This window comes from Gadus morhua, chromosome 22, assembly GCF_902167405.1.
Source record: "Gadus morhua chromosome 22, gadMor3.0, whole genome shotgun sequence".
NCBI lineage: Eukaryota > Metazoa > Chordata > Actinopteri > Gadiformes > Gadidae > Gadus > Gadus morhua.
This window is the reverse complement of record NC_044069.1, coordinates 6,551,784-6,565,722: the sequence shown is the minus strand read 5'-3', so window position 1 is coordinate 6,565,722 and position 13,939 is coordinate 6,551,784. Positions and strand designations below refer to the sequence as shown.

The following is a 13,939-nucleotide window of genomic DNA, read 5'->3' as shown; positions in this document are numbered from 1 at the left end:
CATGCTCAGAACCACGATGGCAACTAGGCTCAAAGGGAGGACCATCACCACGGCTAAATCTGATCCTAGACCCATTTCCAATCCGATTCGGACATAGCTCATAGGTGGACAACAGCCTCCTCCTCCTCCACCACCACTGCCGTCAAGTCGGCCTCATCTTAAAAGTCCCCGAGCGCCACAATGATTCCGCTGGCTAAAAAACTAATTACCAAAATTCTTCTGCCACTGATCATATCGCTGGGGAAACTAGCACAAAGGACTCTTGTTTGCATGTGGCCTTATTGTATTGAATAGACAGCGCGACGTGGGCACCAACTGCTGAGAAAAATGTATAAAACCTTCGTCCACACACGATTTATGCTGACGCGTTGTTGTTTTTTTAAACGGCAACGCCAAACAACGGAAAAGAAATTGACGTCCACACCAAACGGATTAGAATCCACTTGTGCGTGATGAAAATAGCAATCGTGTTGCGGGCGTGTTAAACTGTCACGCGTGTTTGAAAAGGACCAACGGCACCGTTGGACGTCACTTCTAAATGATAGCCGACGTTGTCATGGCGGCGGCCTGGTCTAATGGTGAGGGCGGTTCACACCCAGCTGAAAGGCTCTGGGTTCAAACCCTGACGTCTGCGGTCCACCCAGGGAGATCCTCGAAGGAAGGTTTCTGATCTCTGCATCCCCGGCCTTCGCCTTCAACCACAATAAGTAAAAGCATCTGCTAGATAAATAGAAATAGTAACCACAGGAATATCATAGAGGTTTAATAAGTGTTAGTTGGAGGCCCGGGTTTGCCATTCAAACATGGAGCAGGAATCCTTTGTGTAAGGCAAACATAAGCAGCCTAAGCGAGCAGCATATGTCATGGCAGAACTCAAAATAAAACATGGACATGCGAACAAGCACACAAAACTAGCTTCAGCTGGATTATAAGCTTAAAAGCAACGGTTGGCTCTGATCTTCACTGATGGCAGATCTACCCACTGCCATGGAGTACTCATTCCACAGCAATAGTCTGCTTAAAACCCAGCATTTCTATTAAGTTTGTTAATGAGACAGACAAATATCCATAGTGTGACTGTGACATAAGAATACATCCACATAAACACACACATTTTATATAAATGACTTTCTTTCAAGCTACTTTTGAAACTTTAATAAAATAACAGCAGACTAGTCCACAACACATTGATTGACAAAACTGAGTTTGTCAACTTCTCATTGACTATTTTGATATGATGAAATCTAAATCTTTCCGAATTCTGAATTCAGCGACATAAACACCAACTGCTGTAACCTGGTCACTTCCTACTCTACTACCACCATAACAACCACACAAAGAGACAGTATAACAACATCACAGATAGCTATTCCACCAGTGTAGTAATTATGACAAGTGGAGGTTCTTCAAAACGGCCTATTCCTATTGTTATACTAGATGTGTCAGCTGACCTCAAGAGGAACACTTCAGGCTGCCACGACAACATGCAGTGAAACCCTAGTTCATGAGCTGCCTTGTTGACATCCTCTCCCGAGATATGATTATCATTCATGTGAGTCATGTGAGCAGAGAACACCAACAGAAGCATGTTATTAGTTTAGAACACATAACCAAATAAAGCACAAACTCAGGTGATACCACAGTAATCCAGGCCCGATTTAACTAGGCGTTGAACTACAAAACAGTCGACTACTAGCGTTATTATCTTACATGATCACCTACTCTACTCCAGACGGTCTGTGGCCTTGGCGACTAGTACATGGGTCACATGGCTGGTTCAACTTCACTTCCTCCACAACCTCAACGGACCGCAGCCATAAGATCCGATGTGAAACATGTGCAGAGGACTAGTTGGTGGGGACTGTTTACTATTTCACAAGGCGTTTCACCACGAAGTGAAAGAGCTGGCTAATCTCGTCACATGACAATGTGACCGCGCAGTCGAGAAACTACACCGCAGATCAGCAGAATATTCAGCTGGAGAACACCATTGCTTGTCAGGCATGCGTGTCAGTGAGATGCATATCAGACTAGAGAGAGCGAAACACACAACGCCCCCCGCCCCCCATAAGAACAGAGAGATGTCAGTGACACTACCACAATGCTAGCGAGAGCTAAGCAGTCGCCCCGTTCCTAAGACCTATTCAAGCCAACACTGGCGAGCTGGCAACCGAATGAACATATTTCACAATGAACATCCCCGGCGTTAAGTGAGAAAATAAGCAGAACAACTTAGTCAATTCATACCTTGAAAGCTTAGCGGAGTGATAAAGCGGTATTCTTTTGGAGTTCTTCCGCACTGGATACAACGGGATGCTGTCAGCCATCTTGGCTGGGCAGTACACACCATGACGTCACGGGGTAGCAGGACGAAGTTATTTTTAGGATTAATTGTTGTTTTTGTTTTATTCTTATCTTTTGTTTTCTATCCTGTCACATCTTAACGTATATACATTTTTTAATTAAATCAAAGATGAGAAGCTAAAAGAGTGAATTGATTATATCAAGTGAGAATGTTTAAAATCTTTTTGAAAGTCCTATTATAAATGTACACTAATCACAATTTCTCATTGTTTAATAACCTTACCCATATCCCCACACATGTGTGTATTCGGTGCGGCGATTAAGAAAATAATATCCCTGTGTAAATACAGCAGAGATGCCAGGGTTGATAACTGTTCACTAAGCCTTTGAGCTACCTCTACTAAAGCCTCTTTGAAATATATATCCATTATTAATTTGGATAGGGAATTTTACCTTTTGGAATTATTTGAAGGATAAATATAACCTTATTTAAGGAACCATTTAAATTAAACAAAAGGGAGAAAAAGAAAACTATGCAGGTGGGCTTGTGTAAACATAAGCGTTTTCATTTATATTAGAAACAAATTCTTTATTTTCACATAAAATATTGTTTATTGAAGTGCCATCAGGCCCGTAAGACACAAAGCACAAGACCAAAGAGTACATTTGGCACGCGCCCACGGTGTCTTATATTTTTCACTTTCAAATGAAACCCACCATGTTAAAAGACATTATTACAAGTCATTTTTTTATTCAGTGTTTAAACATATACAGTCACTTCAAGTCTTTTCCTCTGTATTGTAAAAAACGGGGTGAGGTAGTGAATTGAAGAAGCTACAAACTGACGTCTATCTTGATGACTAGCAGATGACTTTAGCAGTGGGGATGTATTGTACACGTGTTGAGGATAGATGGTTGAAACTTGAAGGACCTGGAGGACGTTTTGTGCTTGTCACCCTCTGCCCTGGTGGCCCGCTCCAAGCAGCTGACCAATGAAGACACACTCAAAGTTGTCTTCTGTAAATCGGACATTCCCTTTAGTCCACTTCTCTTAAACAAGCCACTCAGGACTCGTGTAGAAATGAAACAAATCAACCATCTCTGTAGAGAAAAACAATGTTCACGAATGACAGTTGAAACAAAGTGGCAAAACATCAATCCCCTATTCCCCTCGCTCGGTCCATAAAAACGCCTATTCCTGTATCTGTATATATATATAATAGAATACGTAAGAACCAACAAGATGTTGTACAAATATTTTAGTTACTCATAATATGTTGCATAATTTCTCCCAGTGGTCGCTCCTGCATGTGTGTTGTCAGTTGATCCCGATTTCCTTGCTATCGTCTATCAACATGGAGAAGTGCCTGCCCGCTCCCAGGTCCAAACCCGACGTCTTCCCCAGGCCGTTCAGGCCGTGCATCCCCCCAGAGGAGGCTCTGTCCATGGCTGCGGTCATGGCATGAAGCTGGGGGATGCCTCCTCCTCCTCCACCTCCTCCTCCACCACCACCTCCTCCACCTCCACGGTTCTGGATGACTGAGATCTCGTTGTGGTTGTTGTGGTTGTTGTGGTGGTTGTTGTGGTGGTTGTGGTGGTTGTTTTGGTGGTTGTGGTGGTTCTTCATGGCCAGGCCGGTGGTGATGGCGGCGGCGTACCGGTTCCAGAACCCGGGGTCCACGTTCATGGCCCGCGCCGCTAGGTCCTTCTGGAACATCTCCCCGAACTTCATGGGGTCCCCCCCCAGCAGCGCGATGGGGTTCTCCACGGACAGCCGCCGGCCCCGCCTGGCCGGGGCGTTGTTCCACATGTGGGTGCCCATGTGGACCTGGGAAGGAAGGAAGGAAGGAAGGAAGGAAGGAAGGAAGGAAGGAAGGAAGGAGGGAAGGAAGGAAGGAAGGAAGGAAGGAAGGAAGGAAGGAAGGAAGGAAGGAAGGAAGGGAGGGAGGGAGGGAGGGAGGAAGGAAGGAAGGAAGGAGGGAAGGAAGGAAGGAAGGAAGGAAGGAAGGGAGGAAGGAAGGGAGGAAGGAAGGAAGGAAGGAAGGAAGGAAGGAAGGAAGGAAGGAAGGAAGGAAGGAAGGAAGGAAGGAAGGGAGGGAGGAAGGAAGGAGGGAAGGAACAATGGGAGGGCCATGTTATTCGTCAGATACACACTTTGAAAGTCTGGAGTGGAAGTAAGTATAAAGTCAGTTAGGTGAATATTACATAGTGATAATAATAGTGATATTGTAAGTATTTGAAGAGTTTAAGACTTGCTAACAATAATACACTGGAAATGTATTCCTGTTCACCTTTTTTTTGTTAGTGATAGATAATATAAATTGTCTGACTTTCCAGTATCAATGTCCTGTCATTATTCGATTAAGGACGGTTAGGTCTAGGCGTTCTGTTAGGATTCATTGCGATTATGATCAGAGTGAAAATTCTGGAGCATGCAGTGCATCATGGGTAAAAACGACATTGGAGTCCACAGCTGCAGCTAACTTGCCACCACGACCTGTTAACTGACAACGGGAGCTACCTTCAGGTTGCCTTTAGTGGTGAAGGCTCGTCCGCAGATGGAGCAGACAAAGGGCTTCTCCCCCGTGTGCGTGCGCTCGTGGATCTGCAGGGCGCTGGCCGACGAGAAGTTCTTCCCGCAGGCGTGGCAGTTGTGCTGTTTGGGCGTGCGGCGAGGAGGGGCGGGCCCAAGCAAGCTGGTCATTCCCGGGCTGCTGATTGGAGGATACGATGGAGGGAGCAGGAGGCTGAAGGCAGGGTGATGGTGTCCGTCGATTGGATGACTGTGTCCGTTCATCTCTGTTTTGATTGGTCCTGACGTCATGCTGTTGGCCAGGCTGGTGAGAGCTTCACCTGAAGATCAGAAAAAAAATAACATTGTTATAAACATGGTATTTGTATTTAATTATGATTGTATATTAACAACATACTGAATATGAATGGATAAGATATCAGAGGAAACTACTTTAATGTTAGTGAGAATGGACACAAAAATAACTTAACATAACATAACTTAAACCTGAGCGTTTCAACATGAGCCATTCATTGTTAACCTTTGAAATCTTTTTTTAATTTATTGATAATCACGCGCCTCTTTTCAATCAGAGATCTCACTATCGTCTTGTGACTAACCCTACGTCGTTGCCGGAGCCAGAAGGCATGACATTAGGGCCTCACCTCGTTCCCTGCTCAGCAGGAAGGGCAGGCTGTAAGGACTCTCCTCCTTCACACACATCTTGCCGGGCTGTAGCCCTCTCAGGTCCTGGGCCAATCCCGCGACAGATGCCGCTGAAGGAGGCTCAGATTGCTCCATCTTCACCAAGGCTGCTAAAGGCTCTTGAGATGCTGGCCTGTTGTTCGCTGTGGGAGACTTGCTCATTCTGCCATCAGCGCTTTTCCTATGTGCCGGGGACACCGACACATCAGAGGACTGGGAGAAGGTCGGGCTGCCCGCGGCCCCACTTTCCCCCCGTCTCTCTGCGAGACGGCAGTTGATGGCCAGCCGCTCCCGGTCCATTAACCCGTTGGCCAGAGCCGTGATGCCAAACGAGTGGTTCAGGTTCACCGTGGAGTCAATCATCCTCATCTGGTTCTCCAGCGCCGCTATGCTGGAGACCACGGCCGAGGCCCTCGACGGGGAGTAGCAAGGAGAGCTAAAGCGCTTAGCGGGACTCGCCGCCCCCTCCTCCGCCTCCTCCTCCTCCTCCTCCTCCATGTTCTCCCCTTCCTCTTCCTCCTCTCCGTCGTCCTCGAACGAAAGGTCGTCCGCGGGGTCGTTGTCGTTGCTGCTGAGGCTGTCGAAGTGGTTCCCGCGCCGCGAGGCGCCGCCGTCCACCTCCCTGGGGTCTTCGGCGTCGGAGGGTTCCGGAAGGGGCCCGCCCATGTGCATGCGTATGTGCTGCTGAAGCACCACGGCGTTGGTGAACTTCTTCTGGCATATGGGGCACGAGTGCTGCACCAGCACCGGCGGGGTCTCCCGGTGGATGCCGACGTGGGACTTGAGGTTGCCCTTGGTGGTGAAGGCCCGGCCGCAGATCTTGCACTTAAAGGGCCGGTCGCCGGTGTGGATGCGGTAGTGCATCTTGAGGGCGCTCTGGCAACTGAGGACGCGGTGGCACACGACGCACTGGTTGGGGTCCGTCATCTTCCTGTCAATGTTCTCCACCAGCCGCTCCAGCATGGAGGTCTCCGACGTGTGCATAGAGTCCAGGAGGCCGTTGGGCGAGAACTTGGCCGGGTCTGAGGGGTACGGTAGGGGGGTGGTGTTGGAGAAGGGGGAGCTGGGACAGAGGGGCTCCGGTGTGGTGGGCTCGGACGGGGCTGCGGTGCCGGCGGCGGAGGTCCCGGTCGTTACAGTAACTGGGTTGCTCATCAATCTTTGGATGCAGTTTTGGGGCAGGTGCACTCCCTCTGTTTTTAGCTTGTCGAGGGCCGAGTCCTGGCAGCTCAACTGTGGAGACTCGGAAACAGGAGTTATATGAGGCTCGGTGCCGCCACTAGCAGGGGACAAAGACACGCATTCACCCGATGGTGGCCGGTAGGGAGATTTAATGGATGGTGTTACGCTTAAGGGGTCATTTGAGCTTCCTATACTGGTAAGGGCAGAGGAGAGCGGAAGGCCTATAGGGGTGGGCAAAGTCGCTACCACCGGTTTGCTGTCCAGCCATGAAGATCCAGGTTTTTCTGCGGGAAATGACATCCCATAGGGAATCCCGGAGCTGGTTGGCACATTGTCTAAGTACTCTGGCACGGGGTAGGGGTTCATCTGAACATGAGGATACTTTTCTTTGTGCCTCTGGAAGTGGACCTTTAAGTTTCCTTTCGTGGAAAAGCGATTGCCACAGATGTTGCATTTGAAGGGCCTCTCCCCTGTATGGGAGCGCAGGTGGATCTGCAGAGCACTGTCACTGCCAAACACTTTGGCACAGAAGCGGCATTTATGCTTGAAGAAGGGCTCCTCCGGGCTGGGCTTGGTGTTGAATAAGGACACGTTGGGCAGCTTTCCCTTCCGGTGCTTCAGGAGGGCGGCGATGGGGTCGAGTGCGTGAGCTGTCGCTGCGATGCTGGCCAAGGGGTTGGGGAAGATGACGCCACTAGGGGGGCTGTGAGGTAGGAACGCCAGGCTGGAGGAGGAAGGCGAGCTGAGGAGGCCGCCCTGCTGCCCTCGGTCCAGAGGTCCAGAGGAGTTCAGTGTCTGACCGCCGCCAACGCCGCCGGTCTGGGAGCTCATATAAGAAGGCGGTAACGTGGGGGTGTGACTGGTGTAGCTGGAGATGGAGGTGGCGGCCGACATCTCTGCGTACGCTGAGGGGGACGTAATCTCGTTGTAATCACCGACGGACAGCCTGTGTGCGTTTTGAGACGCCAGAGTCTGCGACCTCTCCAGGCTGGGGGACGACGAGACGGAGGCCTGGCCGTTGACAGGCGAGGGCATGGCCCCCGACAGCGGGAGAACCGGCGGGGGGACAAGGCCTTGCGACGGGAAAGGGTTGGTCGGGGCCAGGGTCAGGGCCCTGGAGACGGGGTTCAGGGCGGCCTGCGTGGGCTGTCTGTTCATGACCGCCACTTGGCTGCGGATCTGCTCAATGAGCTGCAGCTGCTGCACCTGTTGCTGCTGCAAAGCCAGCAGGTGCTCCAGGATCACGGGGATGGCAACCGAGGCAGCCTTCCCGCCCGCCCCTCCTCCGGCGCCTATCCCCTGGGAGAACTGGGCCACGGCCACCCTGGTGCCCCGGAGGATCTCCAGCGTGACGTTGGTACTGGGCATGCTGTGGGTACCGGAGGTGGACGGCTGAGGGGACCCGAACTCGGTCAAATCCGGTGGTTGAGGACTGCCGGTCGGGGCGGTGAACTGGGGGATCTCCGCCCGGGCTTCTAGATCCATGGGCTCCTCCGGTTCCCTCTCCTCCTCTAGAACCCCACACAACAGGTGGTCAGTGTCGATCGCAGACGGCTCTCCGACCTCGGGGCCCTCGTCTGTGGAGTCCTCCAGACTGGAGTCGCTGGGGGCCACGCTGGGCCCCGGCGAGGGCCCGAGGGAAGCGCGATCGTGGACAGCCTCCGTCCCGTAATCGTCCTTCACGATGAGCACCAGCGGGAGCTCGTCGCAGAGCTTACGGTGGCGGCCCAGGTCGGACCAGGTGAAGAACTCGGCGCAGCACCTGTCACACACGTGCGTCTCCTTGCTGCCATAGCAACGCTCCGAGCCGCGGAACTCCACGCTCTCAGTGTTTTCCAGGATTCCTGAAGGGAGGAGGAAAGCAGCCGTTATACCTTCCGGTCATACTCTGTGGTTTATCATGCGTGGATCATTGCATGTATTATGAGAACGCCTGCGATGAGGATATCAATATTTTCCCTTCTGTTCTGTGTAATGTCAAAACGGGCCACAGACACTTTAACACATCCTGCTGGGTTTGGAGGGAAATGTTAATTTCCCTGCTGAATCAATAGAGTTGATAATGCGATCTGACCTCTCGTCCACCCAGACAGTTAATGAAATTCCATGTAGTGGGGTATTGATTTCTGCTGCATTTATATAGGCATGTCAGAGCACAATGGTGGGCCATCTCTGATTGAAGCAAAGAGCACTTACACTGAACAAAACCTTGATGATTTAATCTTTAACGTATAGCGACATAAGACATTTTCGCTCAGGTACTTTCCTCCGATTGATGCAGTCTTTTATTTCTCAGGCCGCAGTCATGCTATCTTGTATTTTAATCATGAGTGAATCCAGAGAGGTTCAATCGACATTAATAATGTAGGCCTAATTTTCACAATAATTAAAACTCCACTTGTAAATGCCAAATCTTTATTTATCAAGTGCATTTAGCTCTATTGAGTTTAATTAATATAGATTTTAATTTTGAATCGGAAAAAGGTTAATTGATTGTAAAGAATTTAAGATTGTAAACAAACTAATCTCTATTTGTACATAACTATTACCTCATGAAATCCAACTTCTCCCTTTGACCAATGTGTGTGTGTGTGTGTGTGTGTGTGTGTGTGTGTGTGTGTGTGTGTGTGTGTGTGTGTGTGTGTGTGTGTGTGTGTGTGTGTGTGTGTGTGTGTGTGTTCGTGTGTGTGTTCGTGTGTGTGTGCGTGCGTGCGTGCGTGCGTGTGTGTGTGTGTGTGTGTTTATGTGTGTGTGTGTGTGTGTGTGTGTGTTATGTGTGTGTGTGTGTGTGTGTGTGTGTGTGTGTGTGTGTGTGTTTGTGTGTGTGAGTGCATGCGTGCACACACACGTGCGTGCGTATGTCTGCATTTCTGAATGTCCATTTATCCAGCCAGTGCTGCAACTCATTTCTATACTAACATACATAATCACATTGCCATTATCATATCATCTGTCATTAATACCACATATCCCCTTAATTGCCACCAGCATCCAGCATTACCAGAAATGACTCTGGGTGTACTCGGAATAAACACATAACAACAAAGTACACATACGTAAATACCACCCTCTACACTTTAAACGTTCAGTAAAATATCGGCTTAGAAAAAAAGGATTGTAAGTCTGTCATTAGTGTAGAGGACAGACACAGTCAGGGTTTTTTACTGCAGTCAGATTTAACTGACTATAAAAACGGCTGGGGTAGAAGGAGGGTGCAAACGGTGTTGAATAAGTTAAGATCTGGTCGGGATGAACCAGCGCAGGAATAAACTATCCCAGACACCGGCTCTCTGGGTGGGTGGTCCTCTGGACCGACAGGCCGGTTAAGAAAGGCCCTTTTCTTACAGTTTGGGGAAGATTAAAATGGTTGATTTGTAGGGAAATAGTGACTTTCATCAACCTGGTCATGAAAAATAAAAATAAAAAAACTGCAAAAGCAAGAAATCAAAAATACATAAAATGTTGGAATTTCAAAATCGGTAAAAAGATTTTCATAATACGGTTGAGAGGATTTACTTGATCAAATTCTATCCCTAATATCATGTTGTGTGGCAAATTAGAAATGGCAGAACCCAACTGTTCCACCGCAGAGCAAACCGACGGCCCCTACCCATCCTCCCAGCCGGCCGTTGACCTCTGCGGTCCCCCAGAGGTCAACGGCTCAGATGTTTGTATTATTGTCCTGACACGGACCACTTGGCCCTGCGCCGTCAGAGGTTAAGACAGCAGCCTCAATCAAAAGGCCGCTTCAGAGGACCAGAGAGCCCCCCTGCCTGGCTGTCAGAGAGCCCGCTGAAAGAGTGTCAGGCCTGGGGGAAAGGCAGGCCCGTGATGGGGGCCTCTGGATGTCAGTCAGTACCTTTTCACACACACATACAGAGTATGACTTGAGCAGCGTTATAGGTTCTTACTTCGGCAAACACGGTTAAAAGGGATGTGTGTGTGGGGGGGGGGACCTGGTGAAAATTAGACGAGGATTTATTGAATTGAAGAGGAGGTCATTTACTTTGGTAAGTTTGTGTGTCGTTCAGATGATGGAATCTACGCTGCTTGTTGATGTAAATTTGAACTGTACGCTTTGGAATAATGTTTAAATTATGTGTGAAAATAATGATTTATTATTACGCAAATAGGAGGGTAAGCTTTAGGGATTTTGGTCTACAACATAAGAGATTCGGGGGTAGCTACAACTTTCAAGGTAAAAATGTGTCAACATTTTCTGTTCGTTGAGGTGTGATTTAAGCCTCAATTTAGAAATTGTGATTAAACCAGATCCGAAAGGGTTTAAATATTTGTTTAACTGCAAAAAACACTGATCAATTCAAACAGCAGGATCTCTTTCTGATGCACTGAAGATTTGAGGATAATTTAATTGAATCCATTGTAAAGCATTTAAATGAATTGACTACAAGGAACTCTGTATTTCTCACCCAAAGTTGTTATATATATTAAAACAAATACAGAGAAAATATCTGTCAATGCTAATTATGGATGGGCCTAGGATTTTGGTGAGTGGACAGGCTCCTCCTAAAACGTCAAAGTATTTTTGTTTCTCAAATGTTTTATTTATGTTCCAAATTATTTTATTTCAAACATAACATTAAGAATATTTGAAATTGTTATTTTCCGTTGTAACCACTTATTTTAAAGCATACAAACTACTCACGTATCTCCACGTAAATTTAGGCCTATTGTGGTTCAAATTAACATGTAAATATGCAATATTTTAAGAGGAAGCTCTTAGTTATCAAAATAAGTCAAACTTGATTAGAAAAAACTAAATGTTAACCTGTAGGATACTATATTAATTCGGAGTTAGTCTAGTCATTCAAACTTATGCAAAAGGGCACAAAATCCCAAACTTTGAGCTGTTGCGAATTAGATGAAAACTGAGTTTATCATTCACACCCTCTTCAGCTCCGTAGGCCTACTTTCAACAGAATAAAATCAGTTCGACTCATTATTCCAACCAGACAAAATATTGAACCAAAAAAAAAAGTCTAGGTGGATTCTCACCCTTTTCTGCAACATACCATTGTCTGAGTATGAGACTCGGGTCCTAGCCGGTCCTTCCTCCTCCTCCCGGAGATGCTGCGGCTTGGCCTGCTTGCGGCGGGACATTGTGCCGGCGGCTCGCGGTGACGCGGTGCTCCAGCCGCTGGCCGGTTCATCGGCGGCCAACATGTGGGACCCCTTCGGCAGAGTCCGCTCGGTGTAATCAGAGGTTATTAACTGGCGCTCCCCGTGTAGAGATTGCGCATGTCACCGCGATTATGATGGAGGACGGATAACGCCTGACGACTCTTGATGTCCTTTGGTGACGGCTGATTGGCTTAAGTCCAGCCTACTCACACCGCTAGGTATGGAAATGAGGGATGGGGTGTATGATGTGTACTATAGTTGACTTCCCGTGTCCACTTTTGTTTTTTTACGCACTGATCTCTCTCCTTAGTGAAGTAGCGGTCCGCGATCCTCCAAGTTTCGCTCGCGTTGCATAATCCTTCACTTCACTTCGCTGTACAATGAGTCTCACAAGCTGCTCCGCAATGGAAAAGTAGCGAACACACGACCTAGCGGTGACAAGCGGCTTTCAAACCCGGTGAAAACATCCGACCGTATGTCCCGTTCAGCATGTTGAGCTTTTTCTCTCCGGGCTCCAGTTGGGAATAGTGCGCTTTTTTTTGTCCCAAAGTCCTGAATAAGTCTTACAGGCTCCGCTGGAGACTATCAGGACACTTTGAGGGAGCTAGAGAGAGGCTACATGACCAGAAGCACCTTCTCCATACCCTTGTTGTTCCCAAACCACCAAAAGTCCCCTTCAGTGCGTCCCGTCGGTGCGTAAAAAGTTCGCAGAGTGCGCCCGCAAACACCGCAGACAGAAGGCTGGTGTGTTGAGGAGGGAGGAGGAGGGAGGAGGAGAAGGGTGGAGGTGTGCGTATTCGCGGTGTTTTCTCGCAACTGGCCTCCGCCTCCGGTTCCTCCGCGCGGTGTCCGTTCAGGCCGACTGCGATAGGCTACTGCTGGGAAACCAGGGAGGGAAGGTGTTCGGGCCGCTGCGTTCGTTCGTTTGTTCCCACCTCCCGCTGTCTGGACGCACGGTCTCCTCGCTGCGGTCTCCAAACACCCCGCTGTCCTCCGCCCACCGCCTCCACCCCCTATGGCTGCGCCATCACCCCTTTACGCGCGGTTGGTTCATTTCTAATATTTTAACACTTCTTGTTTTGTTTCAGTCACAGGCCAAACGGCGGGGGGGGGGGGGGGGGGGGGTGGGAGGTCAATAATAACGCACAACGAATATATTTTCATTTTGGGGGGCTTTTTCTCCTCCCAAATGTTGTAATTATCTGACCCTCAGCTGTTTAATTGCAAGCGGTCTCACACTGCACCGCAGGAGGAGGCGGGTATCGATCCGGCGTGTCTCTGTGTTCCCCTGCGTGGGGCCGATAAGGAGGAGGCCCTGCTCCTGGTGGAATATCATCTCTTCTGACCTATCAGGTTCCTACAGACTTATGATGAATAGCCGGAGCACCGCGGCCAAGCGCGCGCTTATCTGCTAACTGAAGCCCCCCTTGATTCGCTATTGATTCTTTGTAACCGTTACCCACACACATGCGCGCACACGCACACGCGCGCGCATACACGCAGAAAAGCACACACGAACTCACGCACACCGGCAAGCACGCACGCACACAAGCTCTCTCACAAACACACACGCACGCATAAACACACGCACACACACACACACACACACACACACACACACACACACACACACACACACACACACACACACACACACACACACACACACACACACTCGAACTAGCACTTTAATAGGAGGCGTATAACCACGATAAACCACGGCAGCGGTGCATTCCACTCGCACGGAAACAACTTTTGTTGATTTTGTTGTTTAAAGGGACGTAAACGGCCGAGTAATGAGATGGAGTGGATCTGATCAGGCTTATGATATCAGGGCGACAAGGAGAATTTGGCTTTATTTTTCAATCAAATCTCATAGATTTGAATTGCAGTCATTTGCTATTAATTATACGTTTTTTCATCACACAAAAAGTGTGTTTAATAATACAAGTATACAAAGAAATCATATATTATTATTTCTGAGTAATTTAATTAGGTTAATTTGCTATGTTGAGTTGTCTATTGTTGTTAATGTACGGGTGACTTTGTGTGTGTTCAATTGTGTGAAATTGAAGTGTGTGTGTGTGTGTGTGT

At 48.6% G+C, this 13,939-nt stretch overlaps 2 protein-coding genes across 6 annotated transcripts in view; both read right to left on the bottom strand.

The window, feature by feature from the left end:
- Positions 1–2,362, bottom strand: part of atp9b (ATPase phospholipid transporting 9B) — a 51,683-nt gene extending 49,321 nt beyond the window's left edge. Inside the window, exon 1 of one of the 5 annotated variants that reach the window (XM_030347183.1) lies at positions 2,248–2,362. In XM_030347183.1, coding sequence (XP_030203043.1) covers positions 2,248–2,327 — 80 coding nt within the window. In that variant the 5' untranslated portion in view covers positions 2,328–2,362. Of the gene's footprint in view, positions 1–1,710; positions 2,000–2,232 lie in introns of those variants that run through there. The other 4 variants (XM_030347188.1, XM_030347186.1, XM_030347185.1 and 1 more) reach the window with 4 other exon arrangements.
- A 665-nt stretch (positions 2,363–3,027) lies between these two features.
- Positions 3,028–12,828, bottom strand: sall3b (spalt-like transcription factor 3b). Its single transcript, XM_030347181.1, has 4 exons — positions 11,737–12,828; positions 5,482–8,547; positions 4,826–5,157; positions 3,028–4,132 (listed from the first exon to the last, which is right to left on the bottom strand). The coding sequence occupies exons 1-4, from the start codon at positions 11,885–11,887 to the stop codon at positions 3,623–3,625; spliced, it is 4,059 nt and encodes a 1,352-aa protein (XP_030203041.1). The 5' UTR covers positions 11,888–12,828; the 3' UTR covers positions 3,028–3,622.
- Between the last annotated feature and the right edge of the window lie 1,111 nt (positions 12,829–13,939).

Excerpts from the sequence above, each read along its gene's own strand:
- sall3b (XM_030347181.1), bottom strand. The coding sequence starts at position 11,887 with ATGTTGGCCGCCGATGAACCGGCCAGCGGCTGGAGCACCGCGTCACCG. Across the intron at positions 8,548-11,736 it reads AGTCTCATACTCAGACAATG|GAATCCTGGAAAACACTGAG; the intron begins GTATGTTGCAGA and ends TCCTCCCTTCAG. Across the intron at positions 5,158-5,481 it reads CCTGCTGAGCAGGGAACGAG|GTGAAGCTCTCACCAGCCTG; the intron begins GTGAGGCCCTAA and ends TCTGATCTTCAG.